Here is a 21,156-nt window from a genome sequence, read left to right as displayed (position 1 = left end):
GTTTTTCAACTATAAAATATTGTTGTAATAAACGTACATTAATTCATTGATAATTTCGATTTGCATTTAGAAAAAAATATATTTAAAACATTTTAATTATATTTTCTAAAAAATTATTTGCAGATTTTAAAAACACATTTATTGTTCTATATAAATAATTCGCAAAAAATGTTATAAAAAGACAATGCTTATTTAAATGAGAAATACGCTGTATTGCAATTTAATCAATAAAAATTTTCATTGATTCAGTTTAAGATAGTATGTTTTATATATACAATTAGACAGCTATCCAGATTGCTTTTATCTGTCGGTCGACATTTCGCATATAAGAACGGAAATAAATAATAAGAAAAAGAATTAAGCAATTATATATTAATATGAACGCTGTTGCAAATTTAAGGAGCAGCAATTGTGATAATAATTATTATATATAATATATACAATATAATATTATATATAATATAATTATTATATAATTTTCTCATTGTTATTTATTATTCTAACATCTCTGTGAATTAGATTCCAATTTTTCTTTATTAAAGAAAATGATCGTCGTGTGCCTAATCTTTTATTCAATAATATTCATATAAGTAGACATTACAATGAGAAAAAAAAATTTTATTTTAACTAAATGCTTACATACTTATTTCGTACATGACGTAAAAATCAGAAGCGCTATAATGAGTCAGATTACATCATTGAATGATATATAATGAATTCCACACATAAATTATATAAAATTATATATAATATAATTTTCTCTCTCTTTCACAAATTATATTATGTCATAAATTTATATAATACAACCCCCCCACGGGTACACCTTGACGTGGTGGGGTGGCTCAGTACTTGGATGGTGCCTTGAGGTTTATTTTAAATTTTTTTATTTGGGATAAATCTCAAGATGCCTGAATGGGAAGCTAAGTACCCTTTCGCATCGTCGGTGCCGTCAACGTGTCGCGGACGGCAAGCGTTTCGTCAACGCGTCGCGTTTTCGCGTTGTAATATTCTCGCGTTTTCGCGTTTTCGCGGAACTTTTGGACTTTTTCATATAAAATCCCAATTTCATTTATTGTCACGAGTCTCCACTTCCGATGTCAATTAACTGGGATGTACGAGTTTGCACACGTTGCTTTGCGACGTACACTCTTGCTTCGTGCTTCGTCAAGTAATTCGGCCCGAATTAGTTAGAACTCGATCGATTGCTCGGAATGGTCTTCAATGAGTCCCTTCTCTTTGCTCGTCTACAGCCACACGCACTGCGTGTGTTAACCCTGTCGAGGAGTCGAGTGGATTCCCCTAGGCATGATTTTCGCTCGGTAAAAGGGGTTGCCTCCCCATTTTCTAAATTGCTAGTTGTAAGCATTTAAAAAATGTGGGTATCCTCTTCTTTTGCCGTCTACCAGCCTGGTGTAGCCATATCCTGCATTGCGGGAAACTTCGTGTTCCGGGCGAAGCACCTGAAATCATGCTTAGCGGGTCCAGGTTCGATACGAGATAGGATAATTATGCGCGAAAAAGAGTTGGTGAACTTCATTTTCCTCTATTTCCGTCAATCGTTTCGTCTTCTTTCCGGTTTGGGCTTAATTCTTGCTCGTTGTATCGTTGCATTTCCGACCTATTGACCTGAAGCGGATTCTCATAAGTGAAATGGGATTTTCGTTCGTACCGAAACCGGGAGTGCCGTTAAAGGTATATACATATTAAGTATATACATCGCGCGATCAAATATAAAATTTTTAATCGTATCGAAATAGTGCGGGAGTGCCGTGCAGTATCGCGCGTAAAATAACGAAAATAGCGATATAAAAATATCGCTCGTGAGTGCGGGAGTGCCGAAAAGTATCGCGCGTTTAAAACTGAGAGGAGGAGGAGGCCTAGGAGAGGCATCGGGCTCTGGCAGAGCAACCTTCTAGTAAATAATTTCTTTATTTGTAATTGTATATTAAATATTAAATATATTTATTATAATTTAAATTAAACAATTAATCGTGTAATTTGATTTTTTATTTATATGATTTAAATAAGAGAGAATTAAAGATAAAGATTTTTAAATAAAAGCTATAATCTTGTAAAAATATAAGCTTTTATAAAATTAGTGAAGATAGAGAATTATTAATAAATGTTCAGTTTTTTTTTATTTTATAGAATTATTTTATTAATTTGATTATTATTATACATATCATATATATATATATATATATATATATATATGTATATATATATTATATATATTATATCGAATATAATTCAATGCATACAATAATAATTTTTTGAAATATTAATTATTTTAAACTCCGCTACAATTTGAATTTTCTCTTTATATGTTATAGATCGACGAAGCAAACTTGACGATCTGAGAGGAGGAGCAGGCCTAGGAGAGGCATCCTGCACCAGCGGAACAACCTGATGGTATTATTATTGTATATTACTTATTATAAATTGCATTAGTTTGCTTCACTTATTCAAATGATTTAAACAAGAGAGATTGAAAGAAAAAGATTTTATATAAATCCTATAAAAAAAGTTTCTATTTAAAAAATAGTTTTTTTATAATTTATAAAATTATTCCATATTTATATACTTGTTTATTATTGCTCGTATCGAATATAAAATTCGTTGCGTACAATAATAATTGAATATAATAATAAATAAATATATATATATATATATATATAATAAAATATTAATCATTTTAAACAATGCTAATTTGAATTTTATGTTTGTATGTCATAGACAACGTAGCTTCGAAATCGACTCCGCTGTTGCGCATCAGTGTCGGTGAGTCAAAAACTTTTATTTACTTTTAAGGTAACGAATTTGTGGAGTTTGTAGATGTAGATTGTAGATATAGATTGTAGATTATAGGTTCGTTACCTTAAAATAAATGGGCTACAACAAATTAAACAATTTACGTTTAATATATATATATATATATATATATATATATAAATATAAATATATATATATATATATATATATATATATATTTATATTAACTTTAATACGTATATTAACTTGAATAGTTCTTTTCAATATATAGTAATACAGCATTTTAAGAATGCAAATTTAAAATTAAATAAATATAGAAAAAAAATCTTTATTTTTTATCAATTCTTTATTACAGTCAATTATTTATTTTGTTTAATAAAGAACATGCTATTAACTTTATTAATATTTTATATAATAATTTGTTTCTTTATAACATGCTGATTTTGTTTTAATTTTTCGTAGTCCATCTATTTATGTAGTGTAGCATATCAGAAACTTTGCTTTAACTATTATAAATCTAAGTTATTGATTAAGTAAATCATATATAATATTTAAAAAAATTAATGAATAAGTAAGTAAATATAAAGAAAAAATACAATGAAAAATATAAAAATGTATGTTCAATTAATTTTATTTTATTATAAGTTTATTATAAATTTTGTTACAAATATTTTATATATATACGTATAACATAAAAATTTCAATCAATCAATTTTGATGACTTAATATTATATTAGTTAAAGCAAAGTTCTATTAAAATGACAATAATCGTTACATATTACGACTATAAATGAGCGTAAAATTATGCTCATGCGAAAATAAATAACTTGCAACGAAAGGAGTTGTTCTCCTTTATTGACCTTAGAGAGGTCTCTGAACTTTTTGGCTAAAAGTAGCCAAATTAAATACGATCGTGATCAGTGAAAGGTAGGTTTAACTGATCCAACGAATTATTTTAAATGAGATGAAGAAGATGACCAAAATATTGGTCAGAAGTAAATAAACGGAAAATACATATGAATTTCTACGTGCGATAGCACGCAATAAAATAAACGCGTAAAATAAACGGGTCCGACATAAAATACACATTAATTTAAAAAATAAATCAAGACGCGCAAAATAAATGGCGACAAAAAAGAAATCGGTTCGTGAATCGTATTAGGGCACATTTCCTATATCTTAACTAGTCGCGGATTCTTGCTGGCCTAATCAGCAAATAAAACTGCTACAGTTTTTAGGATCGGTAAGGCTGTTAGGATGGATAGGGCTGTTAGGATCGGTAGAACTGTTAAGATCGGTAGGGTTGTTAGGTTTTGTAGGATTGTTAGGATCAATGTAAGGCTGTTAGGATGGATGGGGCTGTTAGGATTGATAGGCCTGTTAGGATCGATAGGCCTGTTAGGACCGATAGGGCTGTCAGGATTGATAGAGGTATTAAGATCGATAAAAATTGTTAGGATTATTAGACTGTGAATTGTTAGACTATAGTATTTTATATAGTAAGATAATTACTATATAATATACTATAAAGCTTTCCCTTATTGAAGCATAAGATATAATTTAAGAGCGCAAAATTGTATATTATATTATGTAAAATTGTATATTAATTGTATTCTGAAAAAGCTGTACAATCAAAATTGATGTATAATGTTTGATATCATTCTTGATTTTTTAATAAATATTCACATTGCATATATAATGTAAGTTACATGTAATGTGGATGTTTAATCATTTGATTGAGTTGTAAATTACGTTTTTATATATACGAATTATATTATTAATTATATTAATAATATAATTCGTAATTATATTATTAATTATATTAATAATATAATTTGTATATATAAAAATAAATATAATATAGTAAATATTGTATGTCATTATAAACATTTTATATAATGTTATTTTATATAATGTTAAGTTCAAATGTAAATGCTATCGTTATCTAATAATGCCGATAATTAAGATATTAAATAAAGCTAAATTATATATTAGAACATAAATAATTTCTTTTTTTTTTTAATTTACAGTTTATATATATATTCGATTTGATAAAATATTGTCATTTATCAATTTAAGCAATAAAAGACGTACTTATTTTGGAACATTTTTGTGCAAATTTGCAACGATTTATTTCTATTATCGACTTATTTGATAGAGGTAGCATCATTGTAATTTATATTCTACATCTATACTATGTACATAATCAATATATTGTAATTTATATATTGTATAATTTATATATATTGTATATACATATAATACGATTATTGAACTTAAAAATTTATGATTCCTTTTGTCATCTTTAACTCATTTTTTAATCATTATTGTTTAGGTAACTTTTAAGTGATAAATAAAATCATGATAACGTCATAATGATGTCATTATGAGTTTCTACTTATGATGTTCTACTTGGGTATGGACGGTATGGAGCCAAAATGGCGAATGATTGCGGTAATTTATAAATCTAGTAACTTTAACCGTCGACATAAAAAGGCGCCTTAATCATTTCCCCAGACGACGACCGCCAATGGCGTCGCGCGACGCTCGTTTCGCGAAACGTCACTTTGCGGAACAGTCGGCGAGGCGAGAGCGGCCGCGAACAGCTGATCTCCGGTCCTCGCGATACGCCATCACTCGAGCGTTGCGGGAGCACATGTTCGTCGCGCGATAAGTCCACGCCAGCAGTTTTTTCCCTCTCGGCTTCTCGTCCTTTTCATCCCGAGTCGCTTTCGTCGCGAATCCGAGCGACGCGACTCGCTTGGCAACCAGATCGGCGAAAGGCAACGCGCGCGCGACCCAGGTCTCCCGGTTGCTCGTAGATGTGCGATGAGCAGCGGCCGGCGATAACCGGCGTTACCGATCCTCCCCGTCGCCGCTGTTGCTGAGGAACATGGCCGATCGCGATAGCGCGTCCGAGAGCGACTCGAGCTCGATTGACGGCGGACCGATCATGATGCCGCCCTCGCCGGTGACGCGCGAGCAGCTGCAGAAGCGCATCGAGTCCCTGCAGCAGCACAACCGCGTGCTCAAGGTCGAGCTGGAGACGTACAAGCTGCGAGTGAAGGCTCTGCAGGAGGAGAATCGCGGCCTGCGCCAGGCATCTGTCATCATAGTGAGTGCCTTTATCAAGGATTCCTTCGGTCAGACGAATTTTTTTCCTTGCTCGGAATGTCATTTCACCTTGTGTTAAGTGTACATTCATGTTTCTTGTTATTTGCAGCAAGCGAAAGCCGAACAGGAAGAGGAATTCATAAGCAACACGCTGTTGAAGAAGATTCAAGCCCTGAAGAAGGAGAAGGAGACTCTGGCTCATCATTACGAGCAGGAGGAGGAGTGTCTTACTAATGATCTATCGAGGAAGTTGAATCAACTGAGGCAGGAGAAATGCAGGCTGGAACAGACGTTGGAGCAGGAGCAGGAGTGCTTGGTGAATAAGCTGATGAGAAAGATTGAGAAACTGGAGGCGGAGACGTTGGCCAAGCAGAGCAATCTAGAGCAGCTGCGGCGTGAGAAGGTCGAGTTGGAGAACACGCTGGAGCAGGAACAGGAAGCTTTGGTCAACAAGCTATGGAAGCGAATGGACAAGCTCGAGGCGGAGAAGCGGATGCTGCAGATCAAGTTGGACCAGCCGGTCTCGGATCCCACTTCGCCCAGGGAGATCAACAACGGCGACACAGCCACAAATCTGAGCACGCATATTCAAACCCTGAGAAGCGAAGTCGCTCGATTAAAACACACTCTACTTATCTCGCAGCAAGAACGTAATTATCCCCTTTTTCCGTTTCTGATTTGTACTGAGAAGTTTAGTGATCTTAATTTAATATTGCTCGTTTATTAGATACGGAAAAAATGAAGCGGTACGTTAACGAGGAGAAGCAAATACGCGAGGAAAATCTGAGACTTCAGAGGAAGCTGCAGCTCGAGGTGGAACGTCGTGAGGCTTTGTGCAGACATCTCTCAGAGTCTGAGTCCAGGTCAAAATTCCTTAATTATATTTTGATATTTGCAATATGATTTTCATGGCAATTTAAATTGCAATTTAAGTGAGCAAAAAATTGTTAAAGGTACATTTTTTGTTATTTATATATAACTTATATATTATATAATTTAGAATATTAATATTATTTTTATATTTATATTCATTATTTTATACTAAGCACATGTCAAGTTAAAGCTGCTAAAATATGCAAATTTTATTCATACTTGAACAATGATAATCTATTATTTATTAACACTTCAAATAGATTGCAAAGTACAATTTATTTTCCACGATTTGTGTAAACTATTATTATATAATTTTTTGTAGTAGATGAAAGCTTTTACAAGAAATTTAATAAATAAAATAAAAAAAAGCTTTTACAAGCAATTTAATAAATAAAATTATTAGCTTCACAAAATTCAATGTTATTGCTTGCAATAAACTTTACAATTATTGTGAAATTGTTTCAAATTTTGTGTTATATGAATATTAGAACTTGAAAAAAAGACACACTTTACATATCTTGTTAAATTTTTTTAAAGAAATATATATCTCTAGGTATTCTTTTTTAATTACGTCGAATTTTAAACAATTACAAATGACATAAAATGGATATATCTCTTTTTTGTGATACAACTAAATTTTAAGTACGATTGAAAGATATTTATCATTTTTAATTTTATAGACATGATGTGATTTTACAGTTTGGAGATGGAAGAAGAACGGCACTACAATGAAATCGTGATGTCTGGAGGGAACATAAGGACACGCACTCTGTCCAGTCCTGTGCCCTACAATCCTTCGCCTAGTTCCTCAAGGCCACTAAGCCCAGGTAAGTTCTTCCACGTTTGTTTCATCCGATTGTGTTGTATAAATGAAACTGCATGAATAAATAGATAGAATATATAATTTATACATGAATAGAAAATGATATGTAATGTACAGGGTGTTTTAGACAGGGTGTTTTAGACAGGGTGTTTTACCATCCATATCACCCATTTAAAAACTAGAGAAGTGGTTATTTCAAAAAAGTAAAAACATTTTCTTTATAAATCGGGTGCGCTCTATCGAATGGTGATATTTTCAACTTCTGGTTCCGGCCGGAAATAGGCGATTCAGACCGGAAGTGCATTTTTTAAATGGAACCCCCTATTTTTCATTGCATATTCTTGTAGCTTACCTCGAGAGCTTTCCAAAACACTATAATAAATTATTTTTCCATGAAGTACTTTTCGAGTTATGAGGCTTGAAATCATTTCTTAATTTTACATAAACCATAAAATATCTTGTAAAATATTCATTTTTCGATTATCTTACCTTAATACTTTTATGTACAAAATAATGAGAGGAATCAATTGGTATAAAGAAAACATACAGTTGTTTTTAAGAAAAAATATGGAATTGTTAATTGCAAATTACATATTTTTTCTTAGGAACAACTATGTGTTTTCATCAATTGATTTCTCTCATTATTTTGTACATAAAAGTATTAAGATAATCGGAAAATGAATATTTTACAAGATATTTTATGGTTTATGTAAAATTAAGAAATGATTTCAAGCCTCATAACTCGAAAAGTATTTCATGACAGTATTTCAAAAACAATTTATTATAGTGTTTTGGAAAGCTCTCGAGGTAAGCTACAAGAATATGCAATGAAAAATAGGGAGTTCCATTTTAAAAAATGCACTTCCGGTCTGAATCGCCTATTTCCGGCCGGAATCAAAAGTTGAAAATATCACCATTCGATAGAGCGCACCCGATTTATAAAGAAAATGTTTTTACTTTTTTGAAATAACCACTTCTCTAGTTTTTAAATGGATGGTACGAGTGGTCTAAAACACCATGTATAAGTGATTAAAGTCTGCGCTCTCTTCCCTCCGGATGCACGTTTGGTGTTTAGCGAATTCATGCGAATACGCGTTTTATCATTAGGTATTAACGTGCTAGGTTCAACGTCCAGAGAGGGCTTCAACGCAAACCGGTGCTACGCCTGCGGCCAACCGACTGCCTCTCCCTTTGCGAGCTCGTCACCTCCTTCAGGGGTAAACTATCACGTAGAAAAAACAGTGTTAACGCTGGAAACTAATTGATTATTCATTAAATACGGTAGTCTTTCCTCAGATAACTTCCCTTCAATTAGTATCTAGCTCGACAACGAGAAGACGAGCCTCCTGGAAAGAATTATTATTTATCTTTGTTTGTGCGAAACAGGGACATATCGTGGCGCCGTCCAGCAGACGCACATCGGATCGTTTTGTCAAACCGGCAATACCGCCCACCATCGTGAGCCCTGGTGGACCGCCGACCATCGCTCCCAATCCTACGGCAAATGTCGCCGTTCCTCATCCAGGATCACCGATGGACATCGCGAAGACATAAGTCGTCTACTCGAAGAGAAAAGGGCTCTTTACGGAAACTCTTTTTACATAATTACGCGCGCAAGGTACTTCTCTAAACGGTTTGCATCCCAGTTAAAGAGGATACGCAGTTTGATCGAGACACCACCATCGGCGCTTTTTCTCTTCGAACATCTCCGTTCGTAAACTACTACTTCAGCTCTAATATAACACACGGGCTACCGCTAAGACACGGGACTTAAAATAATTTCGATCTGAATGGCAGTTATAGAGTTTAAATGATGCAATTGCGAAGCCTCTCGGTCGCGGGGCGCTTCTCCTCGACGATTCCTTTTAATGCCTGAAGTACCATTCAGACCGAGCTATTTATCGTACTACGCAATTAATATCGTTTGAGTGTTATACATAAGAAAAAAAAGAAACATTGACATGTTGCTTCCATGTTCCAAGTAATCATAATATAAATGTTGAGCGCGAACGCCGGATGGACACCTACACGGCATAATTGCGATATTATTATTGTATCTCACTGTGCGTTTAAGAACATAAACGAAAGTAAAACTAGCATGTAGTGTTGCGATGTTAACACGATTTAACAGATATGCATTTTGTTTAGCTTTGAGCCTGAATAATTATTTAGCGCCACGGACTTTTATATATTTTATTGGATCACTAACGCAATTAAGTCAGCCATTCCTAAGTAAAATTCGATATGCCGTATCTCGCTAAGATGCAGAAGTGAGCATATATATTAAAATTAATGTTATAATAATATTACAATATTATAATATTAATTAATATTATATATTATAAATTAATTAATATTATATATCAATATTATATATTATAATATTAATTAATATTATAATAATATTATCACATTAATTAATATTATATATTAAAATGAAAAATATCAAATATGCGTATAGTGCATATATAAAAATAAGAAATATGTTAATACTTATAGCATACTTTATTGCCCTTGCTGTTATCATGAAAAAATTAGCAATCTAGTATAATATATAAAAGTCTGTTTTTTAGCGCATTTTACTAAAGCAGAAGCATAATTCTACTAGAGAAAAGGTTTGGTTAGTTCCCTCGCAGAGATTATATCGGATCTTATGAATACACAATCAGAAAAAGTTAGATTTCAGAGAGATTGAAAGTTTTGAGAATTTTTAAATTTTTTCAATGATCGCGAGAATCTGACAATTCATAAGGCCTTAAAGTTCCAAGGATTCCAAACAGTCCAACGATCTGAGAATCTAAAAGCAGACTCGCTGATCTAAAATATGTGTATTCTTCAAAGTGCTTAAGCATCTAGGTGTCTATAAATGTACAGACATACAATACTTGAAATAAATATTTAACGCGACCATGGAATATTGCAAGTTCAATAATCCAAGTATTTGCACAATCACAATAATTTAAAAAGTTTATTTGTTTAAGAAAGATCTATTCATTGTAAAAAAGAGCCTAAAAAGATTTTTCTTAAATCAAAATTTTTAAATGATTAGCTTTGCAAGCTTGGCGTTTTTGAAATAGCTGCTCTCAGAATTTTTCTAGATGTCCTTTATCTCAGAATTTGTAAATCTTGAAACGTTAACACTTGGAAAACATGACGCATCCAAAGCCTGGTCTCTTTGACCTCAAATTTCTTAGCTATAGAATGTCAGAACGTTGGAATTTAGAATCTTGAAGCTCTGATATGTTGGAACAGCGAAGCCTGGAATCACGATATCGAAGAATTAAGCACATAGCATATGAGAAAAGCAGAGTTTTCATATAATTAAAAAAATCTTTTTGTTCGCTAATAAATTGTTTTTTTTATATCAATGATAATATGCTTTAGCTTGATATGTGTTGTCTGTTATGTTACATGAAATCAGATTTGATAGTCTTTGTTCTTTAGAAACGTTATTTCGTAAATTTGTAAATTTGGAATCCTGCTTATTCCTGATAGATTTTAACATTTTTACACTTTTAACAATTCTAACATTTGTGCGAGTTTTGTTTTTTAAAGTTTTTACCTCAATACTTTATTTTTTAAATCTTTGAGATTCTACTGTCTCAAGATAGTGGAAATCTGAAGGAAATCCTGAGATTTTAAGGAATGTTATAAAGATACAACATATTAGAAGATCGGACGCATTTTTTTTAAAGCTTCTCGATAAGTTTGTTACCATGAATTATGATGTGAGAAGCAGAAGAATTTGAAAGAGATGTGCGACATTACAAAGCTTGTCTAAGCTTACATTCATATGAGCGATTTTCTCGCGTTCCTTCCCTTCCGATCTCGTTAATACAAGATAACTAACATTTTACAATGAGAATGCCTGTTTAAAACAGGTGCAGTATATATAACACACACACATACACAAATTAAACACAAGTAACGGCGTTGTTTATTATGTTATATTGAATGGTACATATATATGAACAGTCGTATATATGATATAGAAATTTATTATAACGTAAAAGGTTCTTACCGATAATTGTGTAATTACGCAGATATGCTTCACAGCTGCATAGTATGTATTTTATTCAAGCTTTTATGAAATACAGTCACGTTTTTGCTATTACACGTTATCTACCCCTTTTCGTTATATAAAATTAATTATTTAATAATAAAATTTATTTAATAACAAAATTATTTTTTTAATAATATGATTAATTATATTATATATATATTAATTATATAATAATTATATATTAATTATATATTAATTTTATAATATATATATATATATATATATTAAATTAATAATATATATTATATATATAAATAATATATATTAAATTAATAATATATGTATTATATAATAATAATATATCTTAAATTAATTATGTATTAAAATTATATAATATATATATTATATTATATAATATAATATTATATAATATTATTTATGTATAATTTACAGTATTAGCGTTTATTAACGCTTATAAATATTATTTAAAAACATACTTTATATAAAATTTATAATTGAATTGCTCTATCGGTAATGAAGATGTGTCTCTTTATCGACGGTTTGCGTTTCGGATTAAATTACAGTGTTTTGCATTATCGAGACATGAAATTACAGAATCACTTGTATTATCAGTAATAGCCTCGCGATTCTCTGATTCGCACCTGATTCAATCTCGATGCACGTGCTGAAAAGAATAGACGGTTTCGCAATGCGTTCGAGAAATGTCACTCGTTAATCGTCCTTGTATCCTTTAAAAAAGACCCCTTATCTCGTAAGTACGTAATTTATTTTTTCAAGTTTCTCGGAATCTCCAAAATGGAGGCTTATCAGTCGCGTACACAAACATTTTGCATCAACTAATTTTAATCGCGCGCATTATTTGCAGGATATAAACAAGATAGACTTGATTTTTCGTTGCTCCGAAATCGTTAATTTTTCGCTGCGGCCACACGCAATTAAAGAGTACTAGGTGTCCACGAGACGGATTGCCGGTGGTAAGAATCTCGATATCGAGACACTATGAACTCGTGCAGCAAGAAGAACGAGGATGTATTGGCGCGAGTCCTGGATTTGTTTCTCCTGCCAGATTACAATGTCGTCTCGACGACCTATCTAGATCACTTGCTCAGCCACATTGCAGAAAACACAAAGGATCGTAAGCGAAGAACATATTTCATAATTTTATCCTATTCCGATGTCTATCTTCCAATGAATACATGTGACGTGAATTTTGCAGGTGACACAGTCGATTATGAATACTGCGAGGTCTTTCAAAAATGGATATCAAAGGCTTTGATGGTATGGGAATCTGGACAGAAGGTTTCACAGCCTGTGATTACATTTACGTTGAAACTTGTGGGGATTATTTCACGACACGAATTACGTTATCACTATTGGCAATGCCAGGATGTATACAACAGGCTCTACAAAATTCTGCAATTGCATAGAGATGACTTGCCTGCGTCTGTTAAAATGGCATATACGACAATGTTGTTAGACTTGATTGTTCATCGAAGTGGCAGGCAATGGGTGGTAAAATCTGGTAAACATTTGACAAAATTGTAATTAATTTTCAAATTTATTTAGGATCATATTGCAAGCATGAAAAGGATACAGAATTATTTTTTTTTTAATGTATTTGTATACAGGGTGTTTCAGACCACCCATTTAAAAACTAGAGAAGTGGTTACTTTAAAAAAGTAAAAACATTTTCTTTATAAATCGGGTGCGCCCTATCGAATGGTGATATTTTCAACTTCTGGTTCCGGCCGGAAATAGGCTATTTATAAAAAAAATGTTTTTACTTTTTTGAAATAACCACTTCTCTAGTTTTTAAATCTAATTTTTAAATGGATGGTAGGCTGAAACACCCTGTATATGCATTATATTTTTATAAATAAAAATAATATACAAAAGATATAATATATAAAAGATGTATAAAAGCATTTTAATGTATTTTAAACATATATGCCATTTGTTTTTATAAAATGGATGTAAATTATTATTATTTTGCTATTTAAACACGACAGGTGTGTGGAAGGACGTTGTAAAGTGTGCGCATTGGAATCACACGATGTATGTTACAAGGGAGAGCCAGAAATTCTTATCAACATTGCTATTGCATGAACAAAAAAATATCGAAGCTTGTACAGAGATCATTTTGGAAGTTGCTGCTCCTTTGATGAACAATACTGTAGATGCTCAGCTACATCAAGCGCTCGAGGAGACATATCTGGAACAGAATAGATTGTTATGTGCCACATTGGATCTATTGACAAGTATCTTGGAAAATACACTGTTTGTGAGTCTGGACAACAGCATTCCTGAACTGCTCGAGAAACTCGTAAATCTTGAGATGCGGGTGAAAGCGCTATTCGAGGCATGCATCAGCACCCGTTTTCTCCAACATGTGCACAAATTGTTGCTGCTGTTGCTGTTCCTAAAGTTGAAACAAGGAATCAAAGAACACACTAATCAGATTGATGCTGATGCATGGCAAAAGTTCTGTTATAGTTTATGCTATATTTCTATGATGCTACTTTCGAAGAAGTACATCATAGAATTAGTGAGGAGTAACAAGTTTGCCATGATATACTGGAAGAAGCTGCTCGCGTTACGAGAAATTCTTTTGCCAGAGGAACACAAGTTTGAACATCAAGCTATTGCGCTCATGGTACGTAAGCCATTGTTTATTCATACATATCTGTGCATATGCAAATTGGTGTTTAAATGTTATTATGAAGAACAATAATATATATATATTTTTTATTTGTACAAACAGATATTACCATTGTGCCTGTGTATAAAGAAGAATCATTTAAATCACGATTTCTTTGATATGTTCATTAATAAACTTTTTGATGTAACGTGTACCACCGTGCAAAGATTAGCATACAATATGAGGGATATCATACGAAAGGAAGATTTTCCAATGGAACAAATTTGCAAAGTGTCTATTGATCTGCTGCTTGAAATATTAGATATAATGGATAGAGTAAGTATCTTCTTGAATTATTTATACACTTTATTATTTATTTATATAATTTATTATTTAATTTTTTATTTTGCAATTTGTATGATATATATAATTAAGATTTACGATTATTTTATTTTATTCTATCTCATGTATATAAAATTTATGTATGACTGTGAGATATGCAATATTAATTGAGTTATAGAGTTTGAAATATGACATATTTGAATTATTGCACATTTAGGATTATAATTATTATAAGTAATTATGCACACATCCACAATTATATTTTAAGTTTTTATTAATTGTTCTTTGATTATTCTAATCTTTTCCAGGACGTAGCAGTGATCGCCTTTCAAGCTTTATGCCACGTTTTAAAAAGTTACTTGCCAAACATATGTGGGGAAACAAGGACTAATGTATCATCGAATATGAACAACACTTTTCCTTCGGAACATCAGCAAAAGTTTCGCTACAAATCGATATTGGAAGGTGATATAGCTCAATATCCTACTTTACTGGCATCACTGCTCGACGGATTAACCATCATGACAGAGAGATTTAAATTGAAGTGGCAGGAATGCGTAGAAACGATATGCGTATTATACCTTGCGCAAGGAATCCTCAATCATTCTGGAATACTACCAATGGTAAGAAGTCTAACGCCGAAATTGTATTGATAGATTGTTTTTTTTTTTCGTACAAAAGGAATTTAATTGTAAGTACCTGTTTGAAAATTTAGGACAAAAAAAGGATGACATAAGTCTTTCTCACAAAAATGCTCAATTCCTACTTAGATTTGCGTGAAGGCATTGAAGCTATGCAAGCTCGCCATCCATAACTTTATGCCGCCTAATATGGCGTTACTCGTGGACTCGGACAGTCACATGAACGAGATAGGACCTCTGCTCTTCAAGAGGCTGCACGATCCTAATTGGGAAGTAAGAGACAGCGTTCTCGAGGTTCTCAATACCATTGCAACGATTTCTGAAGACAGTAAGTGAAGCAAAAGTAGGATAATATAAAATAGTACATTTGTACACGTGCACATATGAATTCTGTAATTATTTGTATTTCAGGTAATATAATTGAAATAACAATGAATAATTATCATATAAAATACACATACATACTCTAGAAATACTGTATCTTTCTGTTGCAGCATATCCGGCGTTTCAAGACTTCTTGTTGATTAATCAATTTCCAAAAGTGGCTATCGAAATTGTCAAAACGGATGGCGAAAGTTATGTGCGAGCATCAGCATTAACGTTCATTGCGACTATCGTACGCATCAACAAACTGTGGCATCAACAGTTATCACAAGTAGATTTAACTGTAAGTATTATTTCTTATTTATACATATTTTTTAAATGTGTCTTTGAGAAAGACGAGAGATTGATAAATTGAGATAAATAAATTGATTGTTACAGGAAATGGCGATTTATTTACTCGAGAACGAGAGCGAAGCGATAGTGAGAAGGGAGGCTGTGAATCTAATTAAAGAATTATATGTCCATCAGAAATGGTCGTACGTAGAATTTGTAAATTTATGGATTAGATAATGGTTGATATATTAGACAATCAATTTCATCGATTCGCAGAAAGGAAGTTATCGATTCAATGTTACGAGCGATGTCGATGGCGGCTGTGTTTGATCTGCATTGGGAGGTGAAAATAAATGCTTTGATGTTTTGGGATCATTTTGTCAAGTCGCATTTGACGGATCAGGGGATGCTCGACGATTCGTTTCCAAACGTAACGTTCTCCAAAGAGCACAGAAAGATTATGGCGTTAAATGAGACAGAAATTAAGAGGAGGTTAAATAAAGCATTGGATGAGCTAGCGAGGCAAAGTTGCTTAGGTGTAAGTAATGGCAATTGAACCTATAAACTCCGTTCTTAGATTATAAGCTCTATATCCTTAAATCTCTTTGTCGATCTCTACATACAATTCACAGAATAAATGAATAGATTTAATTCATAAATAAATATTAATAGTAACAGATATACAGCGTGTCCCAATTATCTTCCGTCATCTTTCAAAGTGTTTTGTTAATATTTTATTTCTACAAAGCTTAGTTTATGAAAAACTCCTTATTTCCAATCACTTATAATTCGAAAATTATTAGTGCCACGACATTTTCGTTGAGGAAAAATCGTCTTCAGATGATCCCAGGAATCTGTCTTTGAAAGATGACGGAAGATAACTGGGACATCCTGTATATCTTTCAGGTACTCCTAGTCACTCTGAAGGACGATAGCGACTTTGAGGTATGCAAAGCATCTGCTACGATAATTGACAAACTGAAATCTTGTCTACTTAAGTACAAACTGGACGAACCGTCGTCACCAGTGAAAAATAGCGCGACGATAGATACCGTCTACATTAAAGAGACATCACCGGTACCTTCGCCTCCTTCCGATAAAGAAATGAGAAACTCTTCACACGTCATCGAAGAGATCGTGGACGAAAATGACACTAATCTATTAGCGGCTATCTACAAGAGCTCCATGAACATGGACGGCGAAATGACGAAGGAAGAGGAGAAGAAGATGCTCGATTATATCTCATCCGTGACACGCCAGGACTTTCTCCGCGCTATTTTTAATTGCGATATCAATGCTTATATCGAGGAAAAGAACCGCTGGTTAAAAACATACACTAGTAGCTTCGAATCGATTCTGGACGATATACTGACGATGTACAAGCAGAAAAACATTAATTCTATGGACTGTTACTAATGCAATTAAACGTCAGAGCCGTTTAATTTGCGCATATAATTGGCATTCCTTTTCTTACCCTATATCAGAGATATTTAACGAATGCCGCGCGCGCATGCGAGTGTCAGTTGTATATTTATAAATATCATATACTTGAGCATAAATTGATATATATTTTTAAATATGTATCATTTAATTAAAATTCAACTTGTAAAATATATTGTCTGTAATAAAAAAAGTTTCTTAACGCGAGAATATTTTACAAGCCGATTATTCGACCACGCCATTTCGTTTTTCATGTATATTCTTTTAACTTTTTGACATCCTTTGTTTTTTCAATACGACATTCATATTTTTTAGAAGCATATATAGGATGAGTTATTTCGTGTGTCAATCTTTTTATCATGTGGAAGATTGTCGACTGCATAATAAATTGATCGGTTACATAAATGTCAATTTTTTTTATCGATCGTATCGAATATAATGTGTACAATAATAATAATAATAATAATAAATACGTAGTTTTATTAATAATAATAATAATAATAAATCTATATATCTACTACATAAGTTCAACTTTTAATTTGCTTTAATTTTACACATTATATTCGAGCCTTTGGAACGGTCGATCAAATAATTGACATTTATGTACCGATCAATTTATTATGCATATTATCGATAATCTCTCGCATGATAAAAAGATTGTATATAAAAATTATATTGTATATTGTATTAATATTGTATTGTATATTGTATTGTATAATTATATATTATAAATAAAACTCACCCTGTATATCGTATATAGTCGTATTGAAAAAACAAAGGACGTCAAAAAAAGCTAAATTCTAAAAAAACATACATATATAATTATATATATCTATATTATATTTTTAATTTATGTCTCTATGATACATACAAAAAATCATTTGCATACATATGTATATAATTTTTTTTGCTCAATTGACAGTTTTATCTTAGCTAGATATTAAGGCGAAAAGATGAATCACCTTTTCGTTTGCTACATATAAATATTTAATTCACTATTCGACTGATTGCATTCCGAATCGCTTTTTTATTTGGTATATATAAATATTTAATCTTTCATCTTTTTGTTCGATATATATAAGTATTTAATCAATTAATCGAACGATTACATTCTGGATCGTTTTTTCGTTCAGTATATATAAATATTTAACGAATTAATCGAATGATTGCATTCGACTTGCCATTTTACTCGCCGCGTTACAGTGAATATCGTGCGAGAGAGGCAGGCAACATGCGCGGCGTGCACGATTCGACCGTTCGCGCGCAGACGAAAAACGGCCAATTTATATCTCGACTTCCGGACGCGATAGCGATTTCGTTCTGTTTGCATAAAATTCTACACCATTTCGCGGCACTACCGTTTAAATCTCGTCCCGATCGCCCGAGGAACGGCTGACTTACAGTGAATATCAGTAGAAGCGGGCGGCGACGAGAGTCGTCCCACTGTAATCTGATACTACGAGCGCGACGAAGCGGTGGGTGGGTCGCTTTCCGAGACATGATGGTTTGCGATATTTCGCAATACCGCGCCAAAAAATGACCCGTCCTTTTAGTGGCGAGAAAATGATGCGCTATCATTTCCACACCACCTTGCGGTAGATAGCATGGTGCGCTTTTTTTATAGTGGTTTCCCCCATAGGCCTATTCCACTCTCAATTTGAAAATTATTCAAAATGCCATTACTATACGCTGAATATATCGTAAATGTAAAAAATTAATGGTGACAGTACCTTTACAAAAATTGATCCGTGGTTGACTCTCGATAAAATGTATTGCACACGTTGATAATGATACGATGATAAAATGCTTCAAGAATCCTTTCTTCATCTCGTACACGAAGGCGCACTGCTGGACCGGTTAACACGATATTATGCACGACACCCAGGTTTCACATAATTTATTGCACAACACGTAAAATTGTATGGCCACTTGGTTTTCATGCACGCCCGAGAAATGATTTCATGTAAATTGCGGCCGCACGATAAGTATTTTATCCCGCTAGTCCGTATGCCACAATTATATCCATATATTCCTGCAGAGTACACTTCATTTTCTCTGTTAATTTACTACGCAAACACAAGATTTTTATTAAAATGTCTTAGCTCTCGCACGCTGTTACCAGACTGCGTACGCCAGCAGCACGCAACTACAGCTGACAGCTGAGCGGACTGTGAATGTAATCATAGTGCGCAGGCGTCGAACTCACACGTGCGCTTCCATTCACATGTCGCTCAGCTGTCAGCTGTAGTTGCGTGCTGCTGGCGTACACAGTCTGGTAACAGCGTGCGAGAGTGCGTTAAGACGTTTTAATAAAAATCTTATGTTTGCGTAGTAAATCAACAGAGAAAATGAAGTGTACTCTGCAGGAATATACGGATATGACTGTGGCGTACGGACTAGCGGGAGAAAATACTTATCGTGCGGCCGTAATTTACATGGAATCATTTCTCGGGCATGCACAAAAACCAAGTGGCCGTACAATTTTACGTGTTGTGCAATAAATTATGTGAAACTGGGTGTCGTGCATAATATCGGGATAACCATCGGAGGAACCAGTGCGCCTTCGTGTACGAGATGAAGAAAGGATTCTTGAAGCATTTTATCATCGCATATTATTATCAACGTGTGCAATACATTTTATCGAGGAATTTTCAATCACGGATCAATTTTTGTAAAGGTACTGTCACCATTAATTTTTTACATTTACAATATATTCAACGTATAGTAATGGCATTTTGAATAATTTTCAAATTGAGAGTGGAATAGGCCTATGGGGGAAACCACTATAAAAAAAGCGCACCATGCTATCTACCGCAAGGTGGTGTGGAAACGATAGCGCATTATTTTCTCGCCACTAAAAGGACGGGTCATTTTTCGGCGCGGTATTGCGAAATATCGCAAACCATCATGTTTCGGAAAGCGACCCGCCCACCGCTTCGTCGCGCTCGTAGTATCGGATTACAGTGGGACGACTCTCGTCGCCGCCCGCTTCTACGGATATTCACTGTAAGTCAGCCGCTCCTCGGGCGATCGGGACGAGATTTAAACGGTAGTGCCGCGAAATGGTGTAGAATTTTATGCAAAAAGAACGAAATCGCTATCGCGTCCGGAAGTCGAGATCTAAATAGGCCGTTTTTCGTCTGCGCGCGGACGGTCGAAATCGTGCACGACGCCGCACATGTTGCCTGCCTCTCTCGCGCGATATTCATTGTAACGCGGCGAGTAAAATGGCAAGCCGAATGCAATCGTTCGATTAATTCGTTAAATATTTATATATACCGAACGAAAAAGCGATCCAGAATGTAATCGTTCGATTAATTGATTACATACTTATATATAACGAACGAATAGATGAATGATTAAATATTTATACATATCGAATAAAAAAGCGAGTCGGAATGCAATCAGTCGAATAGTGAATTAAATATTTATATATACCAAACAAAAAGATGAATCGGAATACATTCGTTCGATTAATTCACTCACACTTAAGTGTAATATTTATACATATATATAAATATTTATATTATATGTATCATATGTAATAAAAATAATATATAATTATAAAATAATATTTATAAATATATAATATTTAATAATATTTAATTATATAATTTATAACAATATAGAAATAATAATATTATTTATACCTATATTATATCTCTATTATTATATATCATATAATTAAAATTATTATTTGTGGCATTTAAAATGCCCGTAAGTTTTATGAAATGCAAGCAGATCAGATTTAATATTTAGAGGTAACTTTTTCAATTCGGTTTGGCAACAAATCGCTTGAAGCAGGCAGCGAGTAGCTTAGGCAGCAAAGTAT

General features: G+C 33.2%; 2 protein-coding genes across 5 annotated transcripts; both read left to right on the top strand.

The window, feature by feature from the left end:
* Nucleotides 1–5,371: 5,371 nt before the first annotated feature.
* LOC105257719 (coiled-coil domain-containing protein 6) lies at nucleotides 5,372–9,678 on the top strand. 2 transcript variants are annotated; one of them, XM_011268530.3, is made up of 6 exons: nucleotides 5,372–5,887; nucleotides 5,996–6,536; nucleotides 6,614–6,749; nucleotides 7,459–7,586; nucleotides 8,690–8,799; nucleotides 8,969–9,678. In XM_011268530.3, the coding sequence occupies exons 1-6, from the start codon at nucleotides 5,666–5,668 to the stop codon at nucleotides 9,134–9,136; spliced, it is 1,305 nt and encodes a 434-aa protein (XP_011266832.1). In that variant the 5' UTR covers nucleotides 5,372–5,665; the 3' UTR covers nucleotides 9,137–9,678. The 2 variants fall into 2 exon arrangements, with proteins under 2 accessions (XP_011266832.1, XP_011266833.1); XM_011268531.3 differs by having other exon boundaries at nucleotides 5,666–5,887; nucleotides 8,705–8,799.
* Nucleotides 9,679–12,150: 2,472 nt separating this feature from the next.
* Nucleotides 12,151–17,549, top strand: LOC105257718. 3 transcript variants are annotated; one of them, XM_011268528.3, is made up of 11 exons: nucleotides 12,151–12,357; nucleotides 12,472–12,741; nucleotides 12,823–13,128; nucleotides 13,616–14,259; nucleotides 14,368–14,580; nucleotides 14,895–15,209; nucleotides 15,357–15,555; nucleotides 15,722–15,894; nucleotides 15,990–16,087; nucleotides 16,161–16,422; nucleotides 16,791–17,300. In XM_011268528.3, exons 2-11 carry the CDS (start codon nucleotides 12,606–12,608, stop codon nucleotides 17,298–17,300), a joined length of 2,856 nt encoding a protein of 951 aa, XP_011266830.1. In that variant the 5' UTR covers nucleotides 12,151–12,357; nucleotides 12,472–12,605. The 3 variants fall into 3 exon arrangements, with proteins under 3 accessions (XP_011266830.1, XP_011266831.1, XP_025261721.1); XM_011268529.3 differs by having other exon boundaries at nucleotides 12,151–12,361; XM_025405936.1 differs by lacking the exon at nucleotides 12,151–12,357 and having other exon boundaries at nucleotides 12,606–12,741; nucleotides 16,791–17,549.
* Nucleotides 17,550–21,156: the final 3,607 nt, after the last annotated feature.

This window comes from Camponotus floridanus, unplaced genomic scaffold (genome assembly GCF_003227725.1).
Source record: "Camponotus floridanus strain SB8 unplaced genomic scaffold, Cflo_v7.5 scaffold127, whole genome shotgun sequence".
NCBI lineage: Eukaryota > Metazoa > Arthropoda > Insecta > Hymenoptera > Formicidae > Camponotus > Camponotus floridanus.
This window is presented reverse-complemented; position numbering and strand designations above follow the sequence as displayed.